This window comes from Myotis nattereri (assembly GCF_964212035.1).
Source record: "Myotis nattereri genome assembly, chromosome: 8".
Classification (NCBI taxonomy): domain Eukaryota; kingdom Metazoa; phylum Chordata; class Mammalia; order Chiroptera; family Vespertilionidae; genus Myotis; species Myotis nattereri.
Genome location: NC_138083.1, coordinates 49,751,812 through 49,779,177, shown reverse-complemented (window position 1 = coordinate 49,779,177; position 27,366 = coordinate 49,751,812). Strand labels below are relative to the sequence as shown.

At 42.2% G+C, this 27,366-nt stretch overlaps 1 protein-coding gene across 1 annotated transcript; it reads right to left on the bottom strand.

The window, feature by feature from the left end:
- SOCS6 (suppressor of cytokine signaling 6) lies at positions 1-27,366 on the bottom strand. The gene is made up of 3 exons (XM_081097607.1): positions 27,292-27,366; positions 22,214-22,407; positions 1-2,452 (listed from the first exon to the last, which is right to left on the bottom strand). The coding sequence occupies exon 3, from the start codon at positions 2,321-2,323 to the stop codon at positions 716-718; it is 1,608 nt and encodes a 535-aa protein (XP_080953733.1). The 5' UTR covers positions 2,324-2,452; positions 22,214-22,407; positions 27,292-27,366; the 3' UTR covers positions 1-715.

Below are 27,366 nucleotides of genomic sequence, written 5' to 3'. Positions count from 1 at the left end.
TCTTTATGATTTTTTAATGTAAGGCCATTTATTAAAATAGACAAATCACAAGATGAAAATGAAGGCAACAGAAAAATTCAAACTTTCACAATACAAAACAAAAAAACAGCACAGCCTTTAAAATAATTTAGAAATGAGTGTTATAAAAGATAAGTTGCAGGTCCACATTCCAGTACCCAAGATTACATCAATTCATAATTCTAAATTAATCTTTCTCAAGTATGAGATTAAAAAATCATCTTCAGTGTACGTGTAAATTCTGTGTTCTATCACAAGGGTATGACTACTCAACACTATCTTTGAAAATGGGTCATTTAAAGAGACATGACAATTTTCATTCTGTAAGTTTCATTCAACTTTACTTAGGGTTGAATACACATGAAATGTGCTTTTAATGCATAAAAATCACAGTGGCTAGCAGCAAAGGACGGGGGGTGGGGGAAAGGAGAATTTGATAATTCACATTGTGATTATTCTGCACATTGATGAAAGAGAACTCACACTTGTTAAGCCTCAAGATTCCCTTTTTAAAGAACCAAAATAAAACCAAGACACCTTGCCCACACTTCCCACCTGAAAACAAATTGATTACTCTTTTACATATAAAACTGAAATAGTATGGCAGCAAAGATTCTGATAGCAATGAACATCTGTAAACTGTGTTTCAATCTCTTATCCTTCCTCCCAAAGTGCAGGACGCGGGGCTCCCCTAATTTCAGTAGTGCTTCTCCTGTAAATAGTCCTTCATTTTGTTAGGCAAAGGCAGTTTCTGAATTAGGTCTATCCTGGTATACTGACGTATGACAAAGCGACACAGGTATTGCAAAGAGCGAACCTGCATGAACCGGGACACTGGATTGGTCAGTCTGACGGGGTAAGTTGCAGACCCAGGTAACCGAGACCTGGAATAGCAGAAAGCTCCATTTTCAGAGTCCCTGATTGAATGCTCGATTAGATCAACTATAGACGTATGTCCTTCCACATCTGGCTGCTCATAAAAACTAAACCTACCATTTGAGTGTTCGATTCTAGTGTGAAGTGTTTTGCCATGGGAGCGGAAGCTCAAGCTTAAAAGGTAACGGTCATCGGAACTATCCCGAACAAGGAAAGAGCCATCGGGCACATTGGCTAGCTTCCCTTCTGCCTCCCAGCGTGTGATCGGTCCCCAGTACCATCCTTGTTTTGCAAGTTTTTTCAGCTCCTCCGTAAGGCTTGTCACAACCATGGGCCCACTACTCTGCACTGAGTCGTAAACTCTGGCAACCCCAGGGGCAGAGTTAGGATCGAAGTTCAAATGACAGCGCATACTCTCCGCCACGTGGGCGTCTGCGCCGGTGATCCCGCTGAAGTTCCTTTGGATGGGATTCGTCTGCATTGGAGGTAGCAACGGTGAGAGTGGAGGGGCATCGTCGTGACTTGCTCTGGGGCTCTGCAGCATGACCCCCGTGGTGCCGATCAACAGGCCGTTCACCGACTGATCCACAAAGATCTCTGGGGCCACCACGAGCTCCTGGTCGACCTGATTCTCATCTTCGGGGAAGGAGCTCCCTCCCCCGGGGGGAGGGACCGCAGAGACTTCCATGGGAGAAGACCCATCCAGACAATAGCTGCGGGGTCCTTCCAGAGGGTACATCCCCTCCTCTAAAGGCACAGTATACTGAATGTAGTCCTGAGGCATAAGTCCGATAACGACAGGCACATGCTCATCAAGGTGAAGGTGCAGGTCTCCGTTCTGAGACTCTGAGCTCTTCAGGGAACTGTTCTGTTCCTGGCACACCGAGTCCGACTGAAGGTCATGAAAGTCCTTGCGAACCCCGTTCAGGGCTGGGCTCGGACTGGAAGAGTGGACCAAGGCCTTGACCCTCATCTCCATCTTGATACATGTCTCCTCGGAGTTTGTGGGTCGCAGAGGCCATGGTGTAGGGCTGTAGTGATGGTTGCGGAGGGACGTGGACCGGATGGGCCTTTGAGCTCTCACATCTTTAAAGACTAGGGGTGCTGAGGAGGAGGAGAAGGTGTCCTCGTCAGCAGAGCTCCCGGAGGGGCCGCTGCCCTTGCCCTTCTGCTTCTGCTTGGCAGAAAGCCGTCTTTTTAACGTACCCATGAGGCTCTCGCTTTTGGATCTGTTTTTGGCCCCTTTGTCATCTTCACCGTTGATGTCGCAGCTGGCCATGTCCTTCCCATAACAGCTACCGAACAAGGAATCTTCTTTTCCAAAATCACTGGCTAGTGAGGGCTGTTGCACTACCATGAAATCCGCTTCTTCTTTACTTTTAGTCAAGTTGAAAGATTTCCGGAAGGTTTTAAGACTGATTTTCTTCATTATGACTGATGACCAAATCCAAGGGAATCAATTTCTCTCTGGAGTACTGTCCTTGAGCACCAGGACAAGCCATATGCAACGCTGCATCTGCATATTTTTCCAGCTTCATTTACCCTTTGGAGCCATTTTCTAAAATAAAAAAAATAAACAAACATTATTAAAAGGTCACATTAAAAGATTTTTCACAAAACTTTTATCTTACTCAGTTTCAATCCTTTAGCTTTTGAACAAAGACACCCAGGTATGCTCATAAGAAAGTCAGGTCCATTAGAGCAGGGTTCCCCGCCCGCCCCCATGTCACCCAGCAAAATAGATCAGTGCCTCCTATGTAATCAGCATTTGACGAATAATGCTTAAAGAACAAACCCTAATCTACCTGTTTCTTTTTAGACCTTGCTTTTTGTTGTCTCCTGAATTACGGGTCAGAGTTTTGGTCTTTCCTAATGCTCACCTTCAGCACTAATTCACACAGGGCCCAGGTACCAGTGTGTGTCCCACAAACAGCAAACACTTAGAGGAGGAGGAGGAACTATGAAAACTTAGAGAATATCAAGCCTAGTGGATTCCTCAACAACTTATACATGTTTTTAAAAATATAAACATCTGTAAAAATGAAAAGATAAAAGCATCCCACAATCTGTGATACGCTCTCTAGGAAAGTTCAGCAATGCTGCTCTCTCCCTTCCAGGCCCACTCACCTTCTTCCCCCCACGCCCCCTACCCCCGGCCCGGTGCCCCACCTTTGGCACTCCCGTACAGTTGGGTATGGTCAGTGGAGATCTACTAGGAAGAAGATCATGAAGCATAGTTCCAGAATTATCATGTCTTCCTCTTCTTATTTTTGCAATGTCCAATGGCAATTTTTTACTTCTGTATCCAGAAATATAATTTCTAAACTTTTTTGTACACTGTTCCATCATTGAAATGACAGGATTTCAATTCTGTAGAGACTTCCTGAAAGTCATTTCGGAGGAAAAAAATGTGGCTTCCTAACTCATATTAACTGATCACAGAAATCATTCTGTTTACTTCGCATGGTTTATTTCCTCTGTGGCCATGTCCTACAGTTTGTGCAACCATGAAAGTATAATGTAACAAGCTTGAACTTGAGCAAAATGCTAAAAAAATTAAGATTCTGACCTCCCCTAACCTTGATGGCATTCGTTAATTCACTGTGCATTTACAAAGCCCTACTATATACCCAGCACTGTGTGGTAAAGTATAGATTAATAAAGAGTTTATGGCCTCATAATCCAGTAGGAGACTGATCAATGGATAAATTATAATACAAATCCATTAGTGATATAGTGATGATAACACAGTAGGAGTTGAAAGGAGATGTCTTACAAATGTTTAGTTATAGATGGAACTTGCTTACTGTGTAGACAGAATCTACGTGAAATCATTTATAGTAAAAACAATCAGATCAGACAACTTATTGGGGGGATCAGCAACATTATCTCTATAAAGAAGCAATTTTAAAAAGTCTTATTGTCATGTCCTATGTTTTTGAGCATGTTGCAAAAAACAAAATACATATAAATATTTGGAACACCAGTTACTTTTTAACATTATTGTATATCAGATGAACTCAGTATCCAAGTACCACTATCTTCTATCAAAGCATAAACATGCAACATTTATTAACATATATTATTTGTTTGACAAAAATACAGACATTCATAAAAATTAGATAATATAATGACAATGTACTTTAGCTGGCAAGTCACTCCTTTTACGTAGACAGTATAGGTTTTGTACTCAAAGTAAGACATATCACAATACCTAATCTCTTTTGACAAGAATAAGAAGCCTATTGGAGGGAACAGAATTTAGATATTTTGCTTATATATAATTAAGATGAATTACTATCTGCCATTAGAAAGTAGCTTATGTGCCCTGACTGATTTGGCTCAGTGTACAGAGCACCGGCCTGTGGACTGAAGGGTCCCAGGTTCGATTCCAGTCAAGGGCACATGCCTGGGTTGTGGGCTCGATCCCCAGTAGGGGCGTGCAGAAGGCAGCTGATCAATGATTCTCATCATTGATGTTTCAATCTCTCCCTTCCTCTCTGAAATCAATAAAAAAAAATTTTTTTTTAAATAAAATAAAAAAGAAAGTAGCACACATAGTCATGTTAAATTATAAAAATAAAAAATAAAAACAAGAAAAATATCAACAGAAATAGTAAGAGACAAGGAAATAAATAGTAAGCAAAAATGAACAAACTGGCTTTCTGGTAAAAAGATGTATAATGTGTTTGCATCACGTTAGTCGGATTTATTATGTCCTTTGTCTTTCTCCACCTCTTTATATTAAAGAATGTAAGCTTTACAAAAGCAGGGATTTTAACCCTATTTTACCCACTGATGTCTTCCAAGAGTCTAGGACCAGACCAAGGGTGTAGGAGATGCTCAGTAATTATGAGTAAGTGAATTTTAGACATGCAATTCTAATCAGGTATGTTAATGATACCCTGACCACCTTCACTCTCTCGTTCCTCACGTGAAAGGACAATTTATCATTATTTAGAATAAAGTAATAAACCTCCATAATGTGGCCCATGAGATCCTACATGGTATGTCCATTCTTGACTTGATTTCTGCTCCACTCACACTGAAAGCATCCATATTCATCACAGTCTAAGTATAGAACTTTTAAGCTACTGGCCCTTTGATTTGAAATGTGTTGTGTGGGGGGTTTTTTTCACTCTCCTCTTCTTAATTTGTTCAAACTTCAGCTCATCTCTCAATTCCTAAAGAAACACATCCTTCCCTTCCTATGTGAAATCCCCCAATCCCAGGCTCTCAGAAGGCTGTATCCCTCTCCTGCCTAGAATTCCCATCTAGTATGTATGCTTAGACTTGTTTGTATAATTATCTGACTAATGTCTATCATCCTAACAGAGACTGTGTCAATCTTCTTCTCAACATTTTATCCCTAGCACCTAGCTTACACCTGGCCCAAAGAAAGTACTCAATAAGTATGTGTTGAACGAACAGTGGAGTGAACTAATAAGAACACTGCTCTACAATGACAGGCACCTTGAGGCTCATGTGTTACATAATTGCTCCCAGGTGACAAGTATTCACATATAAATTAACCCCACTAAATTTGGGGTCACATGGTTCTGTTTCCCACTACTGCATCCATTTCATAGAAAGCAAGAGACTTATCACCACAGTAAAAGGGCTTGGCAATTATCTACTTGATCGATTATTTCTTTTTCAACTACTAATCCATATACAACTCAATACTAACACTAACTAAGTAAGATTCAATTTTAGACATGAGAAACTATAAAAAGTTCTATTAGGCTAGATCAGCTGTGGGCAAACTACGGCCCGCGGGCTGGATCCGGGCCGTTTGAAATGAATAGAACTATTGAAAAAAAAGACCGTACCCTTTTATGTAATGATGTTTACTTTGGATTTATATTAGTTCACACAAACACTCCATCCATGCTTTTGTTCCGGCCCTCCGGTCCAGTTTAAGAACCCACTGTGGCCCTCGAGTCAAAAAGTTTGCCCACCCCTGGGCTAGATGGTCTTTTATCGCATCCCATTTTCTAGGCAAAGATTACTCTGGAATTTTTAAGAGTATCTGTTTTTCTGTTTGCACTTCTAAAAATATAGGCCATCTCTTTATAGGATTACCATCTGTCTTATGATGCCGAAGTATACGTTCTGAATTAGTTTTACTGCTTTCCTAATTGTAAAAACGTAAGTTTACATGTATACTTGAAAATGTGTATGAAGTCACAAGTGAAAAGATTTTAGACATGAATATTTTATACATATGGGCAGAACATCTTTAAGTAATTTCACAATCTCTTTTTAAAAAATGATTGGACATAGTCATACCTGTCATTGTAACACCTAATAAATTAAAAGGCAGCATCAAACTACTTAACCTTTAACAACTAAAACAGCTTTTTCATTGCCATTTTTACAAGTGAGAAAACCAGGTCTCAAGAAGAAAAATTTACCCAATGGAGTTAAAAATAATTTGTCCCTAGGAAATCGCATATCTGGAATTTGAACCTGGCTGCTGACGCCAAAGCTCACCTCTTCCCCTACAACAAACTGCCCTGCTGGTCGGTAGCTCAACTTAGTGGTTCCCAAATTTTCTGGACTCAGCACCCCTTTATCTTCTTAAAATTGAATGTGAACCACAAGAAGCTTTGTCTATGTGGGTCATGCTACTGAAAGTTACTCTTTTAGAAATTAAAACTGAGAAGATTTGAAAACAATTCATTATTAATTTATTTTTAAATGACAACATATGCATTAATGTTAACATAAATAATATTTTCATGAAAAATAAATACAATTTCCAAACAATAAAAACTTAATGAGAGAAGTGGCACTGCTTTAGATTACTGGCTGACTTAAGACAGTGGACTCTCACGTCTGCGTCTGTATCTGGTCTGCTACAGTATGTTGTTTTAGTTCAAGTGTAAGAAGAAAATCCAGCCTCCTACAGACACAGAGCTGGAAAAGGGAGGAGCGCTTCATACAATAACCTTTCCATATAACTGTGGATATTCTGTGATACTACACCAAAAATCAACAAGTGATTAAGTTAGTTGCACTGCAAAATCTGAAACCACATCAACAATTTTACTCAGAGGATCATCCTTGTTCTACAGATATACAGAAAGACGCACCTTACGCTCACCCGAGGATATTTTTCCATTGATTTTTAGAGAGTGGAAGGGGAGGAAAGAGAGAAAGAGAAAGAGAGAAAAAAGCATTGATATGAGAGAGACACATTGATTGATTGATTGCCTCCCACATGGACCTCGACAGGAGATGGGGAACAGTCTGCAACCCAGGAATGTGCCCTTGACCAGAATCAAACCCGAGACCCTACTGTCCATGGGTCAACTCTCTACCACTGAGTCACACCAGCCAGGGCAGACAGACCTTGCTCTTAAATAAAACAATTCACTCCTGTTAAAACATTAACTCAAGATCCAAGAAATCATCAACAATGAATTTGTAAGAAACCTGACAAAATTATAATGAAGCTAACTTTGGCTTATAAACAATGAAAGAAGTAAAAACCTCAAAGGACAAATGAGGGAGAATGAGATGCACAAGATATTAAAACACACTGTAATGGCTTAAAATTAAAGGGGAAACAGAGATTACAAAGTCAAGAAATAGACCAAGACACAAATCAAGAGTATGTGACTAAAAGGACATGCTAAATGACGGGGGGGGGGCGGGGGGGGGCGGGGGGGGGATATTACAATAAAAACTTTGCACTGCAGGAAGCCCTTCAATGCATTACACAAAACCTTAAATCCATAAAAGAGATCGACAAATCTAATAAAGCATAATTTATAAATTTTTAGATTGCCAAAAAATGGCAGAAAAAGAAGATAAGCTGGAGAAAAACTGCAAACACATATGACAAAAGATAAATTTCTGTAATACAGACTGTGCTCTCAGAAATCAGTAAGAGGAAAACACGCAATTCTGTCAGCAAATGGGCAAAATGTCCAAATGAACAGTTCACACAAAAAGAATGATAGAAGGAAAGGAAGGAAGACAGGCAAGAAAGCAAACAAAACTAAAGCAAGCAAGAGACAGGTAAACTAATTTAAGTGACCGATCAACACCCTAAAACAGTGGTCAGCAAACTGCGGCTCTTTGGCCCCTTGAGTGTGGCTCTTCCTAAGCCTTAGGAGTACCCTAATTAAGTTAATAACAATGTACCTACCTATATAGTTTAAGTTTAAAAAATTTGGCTCTCAAAAGAAATTTCAATTGTTGTACTGTTGATATTTGGCTCTGATGACTAATGAGTTTGCCAACCACTGCTCTAGAAGATTCTCAGTTTATTAATCAAAACGAAGCCAAACAAATTTGGGGTGATGGAGCTGTCCTAAATCTTGGGTGTGGTGGTGGTGACATGACTGAATGCACTTGTATAAACAGCAGACAGTACATTACAGAGTGAGTCTCACTGTATGCAAACTGTATCTCAACTCTAAAAATTCACTGGAAAGGAAATTCAAAACAAAACAAGATAATATCTTTCACCTATGAGTCTGAAAAGTTCAATCACTAACAATGTTGGCAAGGGTACGGGAAACTGGGCACTCATAACTTACTGTTGAAGTGTAAATGGTACAATCTGTGGAGGATTATTTGAAATACTTATCAAAATTTTAAATTCACATGTGCTTTAACCAAGTGATTGTTATTAGGAATTTGTCTTTTTGATATATACTCATACCAAAACAAGGACATATGGAAAACTATGTTCTACAAAATTGATTTTCTTTCCAAACACTAATACTACTTGATCATGTACCTAGTACTGGCCTATTGTTGGTAAAAATAGGCCACATATTGGCCTATTAGATGTTAGGCCTTAGTTTAAGCCATCAGAATATGTTGTGTCCCATTTAATTCTTATAACCCTGTAAATTCGGTATTATGCACGCAGAAGTATAACACAGTAGGAGTGCTTGTCTGGAATCAGAATGCATAAATTCACATATACATTGGCTCCACCATTTAACAGCTGTGTGATCTTAGAAATAACAGTATTGATCACTCGAGTTAGTTGTGCGGTTTAAATACGTTCAGATATGTGATGCCCTTTAAAAAGTATCTAGCACGTATGAGGCTATGTGGGTGCTTGCAGCTAATAGTAGCAATAACAATAGTAATGTTCCCATTGCATAGATGGGGAAACTGAGGCAGAGATTAAGGCTCTTGCCTAAAATCACACAACTGATTCTATAGAATGAGCCCACTTAATTACTACACAGACTTCTGCCTAATTCACTTTGGTAAAAATGCAGACTTAAATATCTTCCAAGAAACAACAATAATAATACACATCAAAAACCAGTGGATTAGTATAATAAATTATAATCTATCAATACAATGAAATACTATACAGATAAAGAAAGAGGTCCCAGACACATTGTTGGAAAAAGGCAAGCTACAAAACAAAATGCAAGAATGACCTCATTTGTGTATACATCTAGATGCCTAAATATGTAGAGTAAATGTCTAAAAGGTGATTATCTCTAGAACAGGAAAAGGGATCCGGAGGCCCCCGGTAGTCCATATTTTCTACATTAGATCTTTCTGTAACCATTGGGCAGGTTTTATTTTACTATAAAAAAAACCACCCTATCCATACTTACAAAAGAAAAGAGGCAGTGCATGTAGAATGTTTGTTTCAGCCACCTGGAATCATGAGAAGCAGGTCTCTGATGCCCTTGAGGTCAAAGGTCTCAACAGCTTTCTTGAATCCTTACTGCTAAAAGTTCCCAACTGTACCTGGTTCTTCCTACCTAACCTGTGACACAGTCTTCCCCTCCACACCTGCCTCCCTCCATGGACCTCACACTCACATTTCAGTCTTCGTCTTCCCTCTTCACAACTTGGATAGACTCTTCAGGTAGCTCTGCACCAATGGACACCAGGAATGACCACCTTACCCAGCCCAACACACAACATCTAACAACCCTGGCACCTGAGTTCACCCCATACAGCAAGCAGTTCTCATCAGCCACTACGATTCTGTAACTTTCGCAAACAAAAGCCGACCTCTTTGCCTCCCTTGCCTGCCTTATTTCATCACTCCAGGTCACATCCTGTTCCTAATAAAACGCCGCACTCCCTTGAAAGGTATTAAGGAAAAAGCTGCAAACCACAGGATGAAAAAGCAAGTTCTATACCAGTGATGGCAAACCTTTTGAGCTCGGCGTGTCAGCATTTTGAAAAACCCTAACTTAATTCTGGTGCCGTGTCACATGTAGAAATTAAAATAATATATATTATTGATTTTTTAGAGAGAGGAAGGGAGAGGGATAGAGAGTTAGAAACATGGATGAGAGAGAAACATCGATCAGCCACCTCCTGCACACCTCCCACTGGGGATGTGCCCACAACCAAGGTACATGCCCTTGACCAGAATCGAACCTGGGACCCCTCAGTTCCCAGGCCGACACTCTATCCACTGAGCCAAACCGGTCAGGGCTATAGAAATTTTTTGATATTTGCAACCATAGTAAAACAAAGACTTACATTTCTGATATTTATTTTATACTAGAGGCCCAGTGCACAAAAATTTGGGCACTCAGGGGTAGGGGGTCCTTCAGCCCAGCCTGTGCCCTTTCACAGTCTGGGACCCCTCGGGGTTGACCACTTGCTGGCTTAGGCCTGCTCCCCAGGGGATTGGGCCTAAGAAGGCAATCAGACAACCCTCTGGCAGCCCGACAGCCCTCAGGGGATGTCCACTTGCCAGCGGGGAGCAGACCTAAGCTGCAGTCAGACATCCTTAGCGCTGCTGAGGAGGCAGGGGAGGCTCCCGCCACCACTGCTGTACTGGCAGCCATCAGCCTGGCTTGTGGCTGAGCAGAGCTCCCCTGTGAGAGCGCACTGACCACCAGAGGGCAGCTCCTGCATTGAGCGTCTGCCCCCTGGTGGTCAGTGTGTGTCATAGTGACCAGTCATTCCCAGTCTTTCTGCTGTTAGGGTCAGTTTGCATATTACCCTTTTACTATATAGGATAGAGGCCTGGTGCACGGGTGGGGGCCGGCTGGTTTGCCCTGAAGGGTGCCCTGGATCAGGGTGGGGGTCCCGCTTGGGTGCCTGGCCAGCCTGGGTGAGGGGCTGATGGCTGTGTGCAGCTGGTCACACCCCCTTCAGGGTGGCGGTCCCCACTGGGGTGCCTGGCCAGTCTGGATGACGCGCTGATGGCTGTTTGCAGCTGGTCACACTCCCTTCAGGGTGGGGATCCCCACTGGGGTGCCTGGCCAGTCTGGGTGAGGGGCTGAGGGCCGTTTTCAGGCTGGCGGGCGACTGAAGCTCCCAGCCTCTTTTTTTTTCTTGTTTTCTTTTTTTTATTCTGGGATTTATTTACCTTCTATAGCTGTCACTGGAGCTGAGAGCCGGCTCCAGCTCTGAGGCCGTGGCTGGCAGAAAGCAGGTATCTGGGTTTGTTTAGCTTCTATAATTGAAACTCTGTTGCCATCACTGGCGCTCTAAGCTCTGAGCCCACTGCCGGCTGAAAGCAGGTATCTGGGTTTGTTTATCTTCTATAATTGCAACATTGTTGCATCCAGAGCTCAGAGATGGGCCGCGGCAGGTGGGGAACCTTGGCTTCCTCCATCACTGGAGCAAGCAAGCCTCATGTTCGTTTCAGCTGCGTGGCTTCCGGGCACCATCTTTGTTGGCAGTCATCAATTTGCATATCCTGCTGATTAGCCAATGGGAAGCGTAGCGGAGGTATGGTTAATTACCATGTTTGTCTATTATTAGATAGGATATTTAAATGCCATGTAACAAAGAAAAATCAACCAAAAAAAATGAGTTCGCATGTCACATCTGACACGCGTGTCATAGGTTCACCATCACTGCTCTATACCCTCAAGATCCTTAGGTGCCAGTTCTCACTATAAGCAAACATTGGCAGAGGACTATGAGAAAGGCTGTAAAATAAATATCTAGGATGCTACCATCATTGAGAGAGATGTGCAACTCACACCAGAAGGAGGGGAGGTTCCTGTCACCCTGCTACTACTTCTGTTACTAACAACACTGCCACCACCACCAAGTCAAAGGTTACTATGTGCATACTAAGAAACATACATGAGTCTTCTGGAATCCTCCCAAGAACTCTATTTGGAACATACTATCTTTAATCTCCATTTTAGAGACGAGCAAACGAAACCTTAGGAGGTTCCGACACTATAGTGCTGACCCCACAGAACATGATCAGTAACCACCACTTTAACTGAGTGTATGAACACGGCATGGGGCACAGGGACAAAGTCCAGTGATCCTGAACACAGTTCTGCAGCCCCATGGCCTGAGCTCAGACCACAGCCACTAATGCCTAAGGACCTGGGGCATCCATGCCTCAGTTTCCTCATCTGAAATGGGCATAAGAAAAGTACACACCCAGGGGATCCATGTCTGGCATGATGGAAGAGGCTGATACATCCTCTCTGCAAAACGCAGCTCTGAAGTGGGGCCAAAGTACTGAAGTAACCACTTCAGTACTTTGGAGACAAACAGCACCAACTGAGAAACTTACTCCCAAAAACCACTCAACTTTGGACTTCATTAAAAGTCCAAACTCTTGTGTTCCAAAATTTATTGTTGAGAGAAAGACCAGCCACAGATGGGAGAAAATATTTGCATATCACATATCTGATAAAAAATTTGTATCCAGAATATATCTATTAGAAGCCTGGTGCATGAATTTGTGCACCAGTGGGATCCCTTGGCCTGGCCTGCAGGATTGGGCCGAAACCAGCTCTCCAACATCCCGAGCGGTCCTGGATTGCGAGAGGGCACAGGCCTGACCGAGGGACCCCACCAGTGCACTATTGTGGCCGTGGAGAGACGTGGGAGGTTGGCCAGCTGGGGAGGGACCGTGGGAGGGGTCTAGGGCGTGTCCATGCCATCTCACTTGGCCCCAATCGGCTGGACCCCAGCAGCAAGCTAACCTACCTACCCATCGGAGTGTCTGCCCCCTGGTGGTCAGTGCATGTCATAGGGACTGGTTGACTGTCTGCCCCCTGGTGGTCAGTGTATGTCATAGCAAGTGGTTGAGTGGCCTTAGCGTATCATTAGCATATTACACTTTGATTGCTTGAATGGCCCACCAGTCGACTATACACTTAGCATACTGGGCTTTTATTATACAGGATATATATAATTACATATATCTATAAGCAAGACAAATAACACGATTTTTAAAATCGGCAAATGACTGGAATAGATCTTTTACCAAAGAAGACATGCAAATGACTAATAACCACAGGAAAAGGAGCTTACAATGTTGGTCACTGAGAAACTGTAACTAAAAGCCACAATGTGATACTACTACACACCCACTAGAATGTTGAGCTCTAGTGTTCGCATGAATGTAGAAAAACTGGACCCCTAGTACACTGCTGTAGGAATGTAAAATGGGTTGGCTTTTAAACGTTTTTCTTTTTTTTTTATTACTGTGGGAAAAATTATTCAAATGCATGGCTAAATATATAGAACAAAAAGATTTATGACATGGCAGGTATATTCAAGACACCCAGAAATCACTCCACATCAGTTCCACAGATCATCTTTCTTTTTTCTGCAGCTGTATAGTGTATACGACTTGTATCCTGACTTTCTTTTTTTTTCTTTTTTTGTGGTACCTTGAACAGAAATTTCTCATCTTACTTTAGTCAAGTTTGTCAATCTTCTTTTATTGTTTGCCTTTCTATTATCTTAAGAAACCCCCTGACACTTGATGGCTTTAAATTCTCCTGTATTTCCTATAAAAGTACCAAAGTGGTACTTTTCAAATGTAAGTCCTTGATTAATCTAGTATTGATATGTGTGAGGCAGGGAATAATGTGCATTTTTCCACAAAAGTAACCAGCTGGCTCAACACATTCCCAGAAAAATACCAACCCTCATAAGAATCAAATTAAAATAGTCATGATTTTACACAAGTCAAATCAGCAAAGATTTATCTAAATCAGGGGTCCTCAAACTTTTTACACAGGGGGCCAGTTCACTGTCCCTCAGACCATTGGAGGGCCAGACTATAGTTTAAAAAAAACTATGAACAAATTCCTATGCACACTGCACATATCTTATTTCGAAGTAAAAAAAACAAAACGGGAACAAATACAATATTTGTATTTGCATGTGGCCTGCGGGCTGTAGTTTGAGGACCCCTGATCTAAATAATGATATGCTTTACATAAAAATGTCTTAGTATAGTTGTGAAAATATAACTTGGATATATGCAAATCTTAAAAATATCCATACTCTGTGACCCAATAATGCTATTTTTATAAATCTTAAAGAAATAATATAAAACCAAAGCATAATGTCACCTGCATTAGTATATATAATAAAGAAATAAATTTAAGTCTTAAATATCAGAGGCATTCTAAGTTCCAATAGTATGAGAACTGTAAATAAAATCTGCACATCTACACAATGGGACTTAAGGGAACCATTAAAATTGATATTTATACAGAGTTATAAATAACGTGGGGAAAAGTTCATATTATTGTTCATTTGTTACGTGCAAAAACACAGGAAACAAAATCGTATGTAAAGTGTGGTCTCGATTATGTAGAAAGAATAGGGAGGAAAACCAGACCAGTAAGAAATACAGCAGAACCATCAACTGGACCGCAGAAGACTTTGTAAATATTACTTCCAGTACTTTATTTTCAAAATGTTCTCTAATAAATATGAGGCACTTTTATAAAAATAAAGTATGTGAACTTGTCTGTTCCTTTTTTAAAGGGAATGGCTGAACAAATCCATCAGGTTAAATAAAAATGTAAGGCCTTTTCTTGGCTTCCAGTTACACTGTGAATGGAAACCATACAAGAATATAAATCAGTAGATAAGAATAGTGTATTATCTTTGTTTGATTAGAACCTAGGCAGCCTCCTCCTTCTCCTCACCCCACCCAAAATAATGTTTTGCAAATCTAACATTTTTTTTGGTGCATATACACTGAGTGGCCAGATTATTATGACCACCCCATCAGTACTTCGTTCAAAGTCTAAAAGACAAGAGTATTGAAACAACATGGAGGGACCTGGAGAGTATTATGCCAACAAAATAAGCCAGTCAGAGAAAGACAAATAGCACACGATCTCACTTTTATGTGGAATCTAATGAACAAAAGAAACTGACAAACAAAATAAGTCCAGAGATATAGAAGCATGCAACAGACTGATGATTTCCAGAGAGAAGGGGTGGGAGTTGGGAGTGGAGGGAGAAGAGATTAACCAAAGAACTTATATGCATACTAGAGACCTGGTGCACAAATTCGTGCATGGGTGGGGTCCGGCCGGCCACCCCGAACGGGGTAATTGGGCCGGGTTGGCCAGGGGGAGGGGCCGCAGGCAGTTGGCCCACAGGCCCCACCCCCTGGTTGAACTCCCAGTAGAGGGGACAATTTGCATATTAGCCTTTTATTATATAGCATATGCATAACCCATGGACACAGACAATAGTGCCATGAAGGCCTGGGGAAAGGGTGGGAGTGGGGAGGAGGGGGTCAATGAGGGGGGAAGGGGACAGTGTAATATTTTCAACAATAAAGATAAATTTAAAAAAATAAGAAACATAAAAAATAAATGAAGACAAGAGTCATAGGCTCAACTTTTCAGTGTCCCTTTCCCCTCCTTATCCACTATTTCCATGATTACCCCTAGTCATTCCCCAGCACAGACCTAACCCTAATCCTCCCCCATTCTCACTCTGAAAAACACTATTGGCAAAACCACAACATTGGTTAAATCCAACACCACCTGGGCCACACCTGTGCCCTTGCAGGGGAATGTGGCCACACAAACCCATAAGCATTGACTGACCTCACTTTATGGTCATGATCTGAACTTCAGATGGAGCCTCCATGTGCCTGGAAATCAAACTACATTCCATTCACTCACACTTGTGGGCATTTCACAGCTTTCCTCACTCCTATAATACTTACTCCCCCCACCTTCCATCCCAGCTGATAGGCCAGCTTCCTGTTTCACTGAGAAAATTAAAAACATCACAACCAAATTTCAAACGCCAACACTTCAATTCACGTCTACCGACCTGGGGGCACAGGTTTGCACATCTATCCTGTCACTGTGCAGGTGCACACATCTTTCTAAAGGCACCCTCCACTTAGCATACGTGATCTCCTTCATTACCCAACCATTTCCCCATTCTACAGGATCACTCCTAAAAATGTCATTTCTCACATGTATAAACAAACTTGTCTTGGCCCCACTTTCCCCACCAGCTATGGGTGGAGAAAGAGGTTCAATTTCTTAATCCCCTCTGCAACAGAGCACCTTGGGAAAATCATGCATACCTGAGACCTACCATTCCCTGTCTCCCAATTTTCTCTCAAACCACACCAGACACCTACTCTACCACTACACAGAAGTTGTTCTTGTCAAAGTCACTTATGATGTCCACACTGCAAATCCAGCATCAATTCTCAGTCCTTATCTTAGGTGCTCTCTCAAGCAGCATTTGATACAGCTGATCACGTCTCACACTGCCTCCAATCTCTTAATTTTGGAGCTCCCCAGCACTCTGCTTTGGTCATTTCTTCTTCATTTACGCTCATGTCCTTAGCAACTTCACTCGTTCTCATGTTCTAAATAATACTGATGTGACACCTACTCTTGAATTTCCTTTTAAACATGTTTTTAATTAATTTTTAGAGAGCGAGGAAGGGATAGGGAAAGATAGAAACATCGATGAGGGAGAAACCCCAACATCTATCGGCTGCCTTCTGCACACGCCCTGCTGAGGATCAAACCTGCTACCTGGGCATGTGCCCTGACCAGGAATTGAACCAGTGACCTCTAGGTGCACAGGTCGAAGCTCAACCACTGAGCCTCACCAGCCGGGCCTGAATTTCTATCTCTTTAGCCAGTGATCAATCAACTCCCTTCTTCTTCTTTTTTTAATATATTTTTATTGATTTCAGAGAGGAAGGGAGACGAAGAGATAGAAACATCAATGATGAGAATCATTGATCAGCTGCCTCCTGCACACCCCCTACTGAAGATCAAACCCACAACCCAGGCATGTGCCCTTGACTGGAATCGAATCCAGAACTTTCAGTCCACAGGCCGACACTCTATCCACTGAGCGAAATCAGCTAGGGCTCAACTCCCTTCTTGATGTGGCCACTCTGCTATCTTAGCGATGCCTGAGACTTAACGAGTTCATAATGAAGCTCTGGATCTTTCCCATCCCATCCCCACCCTGCTCTCCTTGCAGCCTTTTCCACTTTCACTTGTGTTTACTCCATTCTCCCAACAGCTCAGAACAAAGGGTTTGGATCATCCATGGCTCCTCTCTTTCTCTCACACCCCACATCCCAATCTCAGCTGTTATCTTCAAAATACATGCAGAATCCAATCACTTTCCACCATCTTGTTGGTCCAAGCTACTGTCCTATCTTACAGGCATTATTGCAGAGTGGCATTCTAGGTATTTTTCTTGCTTTCTCCTTTGGTCCCCTACATTCTTTTCTCAACAAGGTACTGGTGCTCAGGGAGGTGGCACAAAGGCTGATACCCTGGCTAAGTAATGATGGTATCCTGAAGGAAGTCCTTTATCTCAGGCCCAGGCATCTCATGTCTCCTGGCAGCAATCATGTAACTGTGTCAAGCTATCTTGTTAATTTGCACATAGCGTTAAAATCTCTGGCTCTTCACATTCTTGAGAACTACATGCAAATAAAAGTAACTGAAACAGAGTAAATGTAATATAATTGCTTTGCCTTCTTTTAGGGCCTCTAGATCTTACCACAACAAGCTTCGTTTTAAAAAGCAACAGGAATACTTGTATGGCTACAAAGGTGGATAAAGAAATTTAAAGATAACCAAATTAAGAAAAGTAGACTTGTCATGGTGTGGGTCAGCTGGTTGGAGCATTGTCCCATACACCAAAAGGTCGCAAATTCGCTTCCCGGTCGGGGCACATACCCAGGTTTCGGGCTCAATCCCCATTTGGGGTTCATACGAGAGGAAACCGATCAACGTTTCCCTCTCACATCGATGTTTCTCTCTTTCTCCCTCTCCCTAAAATCAATAAAAACATATCCTCTGGTGAGGATTAAAAAAAAAAAGTGGACTTAAAGTTGTCCACTTTTAATTGAAAATTTAATAAATTAAGAATGAATTTATAATTACAGCAAAAGCTCTAATAAATGTACAAGCGATTCACTCCCACTTTGTAGACCACTTACATAAAAACATAAAGTAGCACCAAGTTCCTGTGACACTGGGTGAATCTTCCGAGTCTCAGTTTCCCATATAACACATTGATCTCTAAAACCTACCCAGCTCCAAGAGTATCTGACTGAATGAAAATAAAAATATGCAGATACTCAGACATTAAACCTGCAGAGAACTTTTACGTGATCATTTCTAAGCATTTTTTCCTGTAACTGTGTTCAATGCATTGCTAGTCAACTAAATATGAAACAATAGTTCATAGATTCAATCATTTAAAATATTAATGGAGCTGGCTTATAAGAATTAGTTAATGAAATAAACTCATTCCTTAATTTTCTAATTCATATTTAAACATGTTGGATTTAAAAAGTAGTATACTTAGGTAACAAATCCTCAGTCTTTATATATGTGCATATTAAATTTTAATGTACATATTTTTATACCTTTCTAAGCACTCACCAATGGTTTAGCTAAAAACGTAGCAAATACCCTAAGCAATCTCAGCATGTTGACTGCCTGTGAGAAAGAATGGCCTCACTGTTTAAACTACTGAGCAGGTAACACCCTTTCAGAATGCATGACAAATAGTTATAATTAGGTAGGGCCCAAAGATCTGTCTGCTGTTTTTGTTTTCATTCTGTGGCAGAGGTACTATACCAAACAGTGCAATAATTAAGTTCTTTAATTACTTTTCATTCTTCAAAATTTAAAGTTATATTCATTTACAAACAAAAGCAAAAACTTTTAACTCCTAAAGGCAACGTGCACATAAAAATAACTGTAACGTGCCTTGGCCAGTGTGGCTCAGTTGGTTGAGCATCATCCCATGCACCCAAAGGTTGCTGGTTCAATTCCCGGTCAGGTGACATGCCTAGGTCTTGGGCTTGATTCCCAATAGAGGGCATGCAGGAGGCAGTTTATCAGTGTTTAGCTCTCACATGGATGTTTCTCTCTCTCTCCCTCCCTTGCTAAAAAAAAAAAAAAAATCAATTAAAAAAATTTTTTAAAGTATTTAAAAATATAAGTAACTGAAAAGTGACACAACTGTTTCGAATGCTCTCAGCCTTTAGATCTCAACACAGTCTCCAATTTAAAAAACAATTTATCAACTACTCAAATGCTTCTGCATAGAATATATGAGTTTTTCATTCAGCGTGCTTTAGAGAATATTAACTTTCAGTTAATATCATCTTTCCTCATTTTCTATAAGTACAATGAAATTGAGAATAGCAGATTTGGGATACAAAAAGTAATCCACATAAGATTTACTAAATATATATATTAAGAGCATACATAAACCTCACTTCTGATTTTTAGAGATAAAGGGGATTCTGGGGAGCAATAATTATTCAAATTAATAATATAGCCCTATGAAGCAAATAATCTTACAAAATGGAAAACATTATGTGCACTGTAAGCTGATAATTATCTAATATAACCATTTATTGTAGGATGCCACACATGTGATCTCTTGATATTAAAATGATCCAACTTAAGCCTAGCCGGTGTGGTTCAATGGTTGAGTGTCAACCCATAAACCAGGAGTTCATGGTTCTATTCCCTGTCAAGGCACATGGCCAGGGTTGCGAGCTTGATCCCCAGTAGGGGGCATGCTGGAGGCACCCAATCGGTAATATTTCTCTCTCATTGATGTTTCTATCTCTCCCTCTCCTTTCCTCTCTCTGAAATCAATAAAAACATATTTTAAAAAAAGATTCAACTTAAAATAATTTGCATTGCCCACTGTAGGAGAGCAGGCATTTCGTATTTAAGTTACATGGAGCTCAGTGACAGAGATGTGCCTCCATGATGACACTAGCTGAACACACAGTGAAAATCTATTTAAAGAGAAATTAGATATGAGTTCCCCCACCCCAAGGTAAAAGGCTTTAATATTCACTGATGCTAGAAAAACAAACACAAACTATTAAAAAGAACAAAAAACTTTGCATGAGCTTATGAAACATAAACTTCTTTATCTTTATTATCCCTCTTCCTCACCCCCCAAAAACACAAGGTCAGTGCGGAATGGAAAGCAGACAACAACAGTGTTAACTGGCTTAGAGACACTGGAGAAAGCTGCAATTGAAGCCTACTGGAAGGGAAGGCAACAAAAACACATCTAAGAAAAGTTATCGCAAATCTGAAACAAGAATCATTTACTGTTTATTTTCAAAAGTGGGGAAGAGAACAGTTAAAACAAGAATTCCTGAAGCCAAAATTATAATTCAAAAGGAGAAAAATGGAGAATATTCACACCCCAAAAAAGAACCAAAAAAAAGCTGATTCTTAAAAATTGAGGGGGGAAAAATTAATACATAAATTCAAGAGGCCCAACATCCAACAAAGAGCTTCAGTCAGGAAGGGGAAAAATTCAAGGGGAAGAAGTTATAAAAGAAATTTTAAACATTTTGCCAGAACCCAAGCACCCAAGTGTAGAGTCTAAGGATCCATGGACTGCTCAGTCTATCCAAAAAGAAAAAATAACAGGCACATTACAGCAACATTTTAGAGTTTAGGAGATAATACAAAGGTACTATAAAGCATCCAGAAAGAGAAAAAAATTACATACAAATGACTGGGGTGTGTTATGCTGCTGACTAAGAGAGAGCACTGGAAGCTGGCAGAGCAATGCCTTAAAAATTCCCAGAGAAACTGACTTTCAACATGGCATACAGTCGGTCCATCACTTCAGTGTGCTTCCACATCTCTCGGCATCCCAGCAGGGACATGGCTGGCTCTGGACAATGGACTGTGGAGCAAATGTGACATGTGTCACTTCTGCGCCAAGTATTTCAGTGCCAGCCTGTGGCCTGTCTGCTCCCTGTCTCTGCTGTGGTAGCCTGAGCCTTGGGTGATGGGAGGGGAACGCAGGTGACAGTAGGCTGGATCTCAAGGAAGATGCTAAGGGAACCCCAGGCCCACAGCAGATGTGGTGAAAGTGAGAAACACACCTTTATTTGTTGCTGAGATTTCAGAGTTAGGCTGCCACTGACTCAAATAGTAACCTAGAAATCTATACCCAGCTGGACCATACATCAAATATTTAGAACACAGACATTTTCTGACATGCCAGGTGTCAAACACACAATGACCCCATGCCCCATCACCTGTCTAGGAAGTCACTAGGAGGATGAGCTCCATCAAATCAGGGAAGTAAACATACAGCTCTGGTTTGATTCAGCCTGTTTGAGATAATGTCCCTGTCATCTATAGCTCTTCCCAATCAAACGCAGGTCACCCTCCAAGGGCCAGCTCAACTGTGACACATCCTCCATGAAGGGTTTCCTCCACAAACCCAAATTCCCTTGCTCCCCGGAGAAAATAAAACATCTTACATCAATGGCAAGAACAGGTGTCTATACCAGACTCCACTATGAAATCTGTAATGTGGTATGTGACTTTGGGAAGACTATGTAATCACTTTTAGTCTCAATTTCCTCATCATCTAGGTAAGAAAGAAGCTGGTTAATGATCAGGAAGTTCATTCTATTTCTACAATGAAATAATTTTGCAAATGTGCCAAACCACTAAAATCCTAATGCAATTCTATTTTGATACATGCTTACATAATCTGAGTCTGTTATAACTGGTAGTACTGTTTGTTATTCAGTGTGTGTGTGTCGTGTATGTGTTCACTTTAAAAGCAATGTCAAAAGACAAAAATAGCTATTGCCAAAAAATATTTACTTTAAAGCTGAAATTAAAATTGAATAGCAAACACCTTCATTATTATAAACATCAAACCAAAATTCATAAAAGGAAAATCATACAAAGTAACAAACCTACCAGTAAGACTTCCTCCTTTAAAAGTGTGTTACTGTACTGCTGCTTCAACCATCCAGCATGTTTCTGGTGTGGCCAGAACAACAGCTACCACTACAAGTTCAACCAGAAGCAGCAACCTGAGAGGCTATCTAGAGCACTTGGTGAACACACCTTATCTACACAGTTCTAAAGAATAACATTAAACTCTTATTATCATTTTTGATGAAAATTTTATCCAATATGAACCATATATTCCTCTGCCTTCAGAATAAAAGCTTTAAACACAAATGTATACGCTGAATACACACTAATCTCAGACTGCCATCAAACTGCTGTAGATGGGTGCCTCTTCAGATAACCAAATTTACCTGCTGGCAAATTTCAGGATGGCACAGTGACACCTTCAGGGTTCAGTGATGTTCAGATAACTGCTTGTCATCTAGGTCTGCAGAGACTGGATCTTGTCGTCTTTCTTCTCCTCTTTCTTTCTTTATTCAATGGTCGGCTCCCAGGGACAAGGGGATAGCCACTGCTCCCCAAACATAGTCTCCAAGTGGATGCCCTTTTAATAATTTCAAGAAACAAGTTTAGTATGATAGCTGCTAAGAGTGATAAAGCAATATTAAAACAGCATGAATCGAGCACAGGGCCTTGCAGAGGGCCATGTATTTTACCTTTTCTGTTCTCGATCCTCCACCACTGACCGCCATGACCCAGGGCCAAGGAACCCAATGGTGGCTGACACTGTAAGCATTTGCCACCCTCACTCTTCTAGTAGCTGGCACCATTAGTACTTATGTGGACTCCCACTCTCTCCTCTCTTATTGACATCTTTCTTGTCCCTTTGGACCCTCACCCTTTCCCACACAGGGCTTCCTTAACAAGAAAAACCAAGTCTTACATAGACATTGCTGATAAACCAGAATACTCCTTTTAACTGATCACAGTGTAATCTAATTATTACTATTAGTACTTGTTATAGGCCAGGCACTGAACTCACACATCTACATGCATTGTCTCTTCAATGTTCACACCAATGCTGAGAAAGGCAGTTGTACAGATAAAGCAAATAAGACTTCCTGTTTATTTTTAAAAACTTACGCTTATAAAGAACTTCTAAAACACCAAAAAAAACAAACAATCCAATTTAAAAAATGGGCAAAGAACCTCAATAGACACTTCTCCAAAGAGGACATACAGATGACCAATAGACATATGAAAAGAGGCTCAAAGTCACTAATCATCACAGCAATGCAAATTAAAACTACAATGAGGAATCAACTCACACCTGCCAGAATGTCTACCATCAGTAAAGCAACACAAACAGTGTTGGCGAGGATGTGGAGAAAAGGGAACTCTTGTCCTTTGTTGGTAGTAGTGCAGATTGGTGCAGCCATTGTGGAAAACAGCATGAGATACCTCAAAAAAATTAAAAATGGAACTATCTTATGATCCAGTGGTTCTACTTCTGGGAATATAACCAAAGAAGCCCAAAATGCTGATTCAAAAAAATATACACACCCCTATGTCCATTGCAGTATTATTTATTAGTACAATAGCTAAGATCTGGAAACACCTCAGGGTACACCAGTAGATAAGTGGATAAAAAAGCTGTGGTACATTTACACAATGGAATAGTACCAAGCCATAAAAAAAGAAGGAAATTTTACCCTTTGACAACATGGATGGACCTGGAAAGCATTATGCTAAGTGAAATAACCAGTCAGAGAAAGACAAATACCATATGATTTCACTTATATGTGGAAACTAATGAACAAAATAAACTAACAAACAAAATAGAAACAGACTTTAGAAAACAGACCTATAGCTGTCAGAGGGGACTGGGGTTGTGGAGCTGAGTGAAAAGGTGAAGGGATTAAGCAAAAAAAACCCGCATAGACACAGACAACAGTATGGTGATTATCAGAGGGAAGTGGGGGGAGGGATGTAGGAAAGGATAAAGGAGATAAATGGTGATGGAAGGAGCCTTGATTTGGGTGGTTAACACATAATACAATATACAGATGATTTATTATAGAATTGTACACCCAAAACCTATATAATTTTATTAACCAATGTCACCCCAATAAAATCAATTAAAAATAAATACCTACCCTGTGAATTCTGCAGAACCAGACAGAAATATTGTAACCCATGACAGCGCTTGGATTTTACTTTAAACAAATAATGCTCATAATAACTGTCAAATGGATGACTATCCCCAGGTTAGCCCCATATGAGGAATAGACTGGGAGGGAACCTAAGATGTGTTCAAGGTCACAAAGCTAGTAAGGTATACTCTTTCCTGAAGATCTAACACCTCCAAAATGTCCTTTAGGTGCAATTTGAGAACTGAAATCTTAAATGACTTTACCTAGTATGTCTATTCTTGAAAGCATCAAGAAGACCAACAGCCCCCTAAAAACAACTGTTCCAACTAAGTAAAATTTGATGTTGGTGTGAATCATCAAAGAAGACCCAAGTTTAAAGTAAAATGTACACTCAGCCCTAAAGCTTTCACTACTTGTAAGCATAATAAAATAACCATAAAATATTAATGCCAATTTCACTATTGGTCCAACATAAGTCATGTCCACTACTGTTCCCAGTTTACTACCTGGACAACTCTTTTGGTCAATCTTGTCACACAAAAAAAGTTTGCTCTTTCTGTGACATACATTAGTGTTATGAATTCCTCCCTTGTAAAGGGAATTTTACAAAAGTACACAGGGACCGCAAATGCACCCTTGCCAAAACTGGAGGAGGTGAGGGATGGGGTCAGAGGACTGAAACAGACAACCTTCACTTCCCATAACAGGCGCAACAAACAGAGAACAGCAAAAAGTGATCCTAGTTCTGGGTCATTTACCTGTCTACCCTTCTTAAATATTAAAATGGATGTATATACACCCACTAGTTATACTGGATTATAAATAAAGATCAAATTCAACATAGTTGTGTACCAACCCATTTCATATGGCTGTGTATTTTTGAGAGAAAACAGTAACTATCACAAACTCAGAAATAGACATAACATTTCCTTTTTTTTCAGAGTATAGTAAGACTTTTCAATAAGATCGCACAATGACTTCCATGAGCAAAATAAAAGGCACATACTATCAGTAACACGAAAGTTTCCTGACAACTGACCACAATGGAGAAAACTACCAGTTATCTGTGAGGAGTGAAGTTACATAACAAGACAGTCTTAAGATACTTGCTTCTGTTCCCTATAAAGAGGGCCACTGAAAGGAATGAGTAGGAATCCAGTCCCTGCTGGCTAGCCAGCTTTTCCTCCCAGGTCACAGCACAGCCCAGGTGGGCTGCAGCCCAGGTCAATGGTGCCCAAACCCCTCTGTCACTCCCTGCAAGGTGCTGCCTTGGGAGTGTGCCAGGTGACACCCAGGGGTGTGTCCCTGGACCCTGTGGCAGTCATGTGTAAGGCCTTCCCATTAAAAGATGGGGAAAGTTGCCCTGACAGGTTTGGCTCAGTGGATAGAGCGTAGGCCTGTGGACTGAAGGGTCCCAGGTTCGATTCCGGCCAAGGGCATATCCCCAGTAGGGGGTGTGCAAGAGGCAGCTGATAGATGTTTCTCTCTCATTGATGTTTCTAACTCTCTATCCCTCTCCCTTCCTCTCTGTAAAAAATCAAGGAAATATATTTTTTTAAAAAAGATGGAGAAAGGGCCCAGCCAGTGTGGCTCAGATGGTTGAGCATCAATCAACCCATGCACCAGAAGGTCACTGGTTCGATTCCAGATCAGGACACAAGCTTGGCTGCAGCTCCATCCCCGGTGGGGGCTGTTGCAGGAGGCAGCCAATTGATGTTGAAGTTTCTCTCTCATCAATGTTTCTATCTCTCTCCCCCTCTCCCTCCCTCCATCTCTAAAAAAAAAAAAAAATCAATAAAAATTTTTTTAAAAAAAAGAAGGGGAAAGGGACAGTATACTTCCCACCAACTCAGACGATGTCTAAGGACCATAATAAAGAGGGGAAAATGTTTCAAAGAGATGCTGAAGGGAGTCCTAAAGAGGACAATAACGTTCGGGTGAATAACATGGTGGATCCTCACCCAGACCAAACAGTAGCAAGCACTGACCAAACACCAGTCACTTCTTCGGAGAATTCTTATCACGTCCCCCATCAGAGGGCAGCTTCCCCAAGGGCAATGAGAGAACACCAGGGACTGTGCTGGAACCCACGTGCTGCGGCCACACATTCCATCAGAGCCGGTGAAATTCTGAACCGCACCACCTGCGCGCCAGGTGAGCCACCGAGGAGAAATCAGGAGCCTGGGGAAAGCTGTATCAGGGGCTACGTTCGGGGGTTTTACCTGTGAAACTTGGTCAACCGTGCCATTCATGTTTTCAAATAACGCTTGACTCTCTCTAGCACTAAATAAGCCACTTAACATTCATTCATTCAAGTAAGTGAAGCGCGTTTCATGTGGTGGTATCTGCTGGGTTAAGAAAAAACGTCGAGAAACGCACGCCTCCTGTGGGTGAGAACACCCCCGTGATTTCATCTAAAAGGAGAAAACAGTTTACTTTTGATGACAAATACGTCTTTATTCAGGGCACACGGCCCATTAGAAACGTGTTTTGGAGCCCTTCTGTCTCATTCACATGACTGCTGGGATGCGCGCTGCCTGGTCCAGGAACATGGGTGGCACTCAATTCAAAGGTAAGGACTTCCTTCCCGGAAGCCCGAGTTCTGCCGCGTGTTCCCACCTGGCCCCAAGTTCCAGAGCGGGACGGAACCCCGAATTCCACAGGCCGACTGCGCGCGACGCTGGCACCCAGGGACCCGCACACATTCCAAGTTCGGTGCCAGGACGCACACTGAGAGATGTCAACAGTCCTGCTCCACACGGAGCCACCAGGGTCCCTGAAGTTGCCAACTCCCGAAGCAAACGAAATCGCGGCCTGCTCCGGGTCCCGGGGAGCTGCTGGAACCCCACCATCCGCACAGTCCGGGGGGGTGAATCACCCAGCAGCACCCCCGCGGAGGGGCCCCACCCCCGCCGGGGCCCCGCCGCCCCCGGCCCCCGGCCCCGAGCCGAGGGGTCCAGCGGGCCGAGCGGGTGTGGAGCGCGGTAGGGAGCGCGCAGGCCCGCGCCGCCCAGGCCTCGCCGAGCCCGGCCTCCCGGCGGCTGCGAGCCACAAAGGCGGCGGCCGGCCCGGCGCGCGGCGGCCCGGGAGGCCGAGGGTCGGGCGGCGGCGGCGGAAGCAGGCCTCGGCCCTCCCGCCGGCTCCTGGACGCTGCTCCCCGCCCGCCGGCCCGCCGAGGAGGCGCAGGGCCTCGTGCCGCCGGGACCCCGGCACGGCCGCCTCCCCGGCTCCGGCTCCGGCCCCGCCGCCCCAGGAAGCAGCGCCCCGCGGCCGGCGGCCGGGTCGCCCAGGAGGCAGCAGACGCACCGCCGGCCACGACCCCCGCAGACGCTCACCCGGAGGCGGCCGCTCCGCTTCCTCGCCCAGCGCCGGCGCGACTGCCCCGCGGCCCTCCTCCCCGCGGCTCCTCC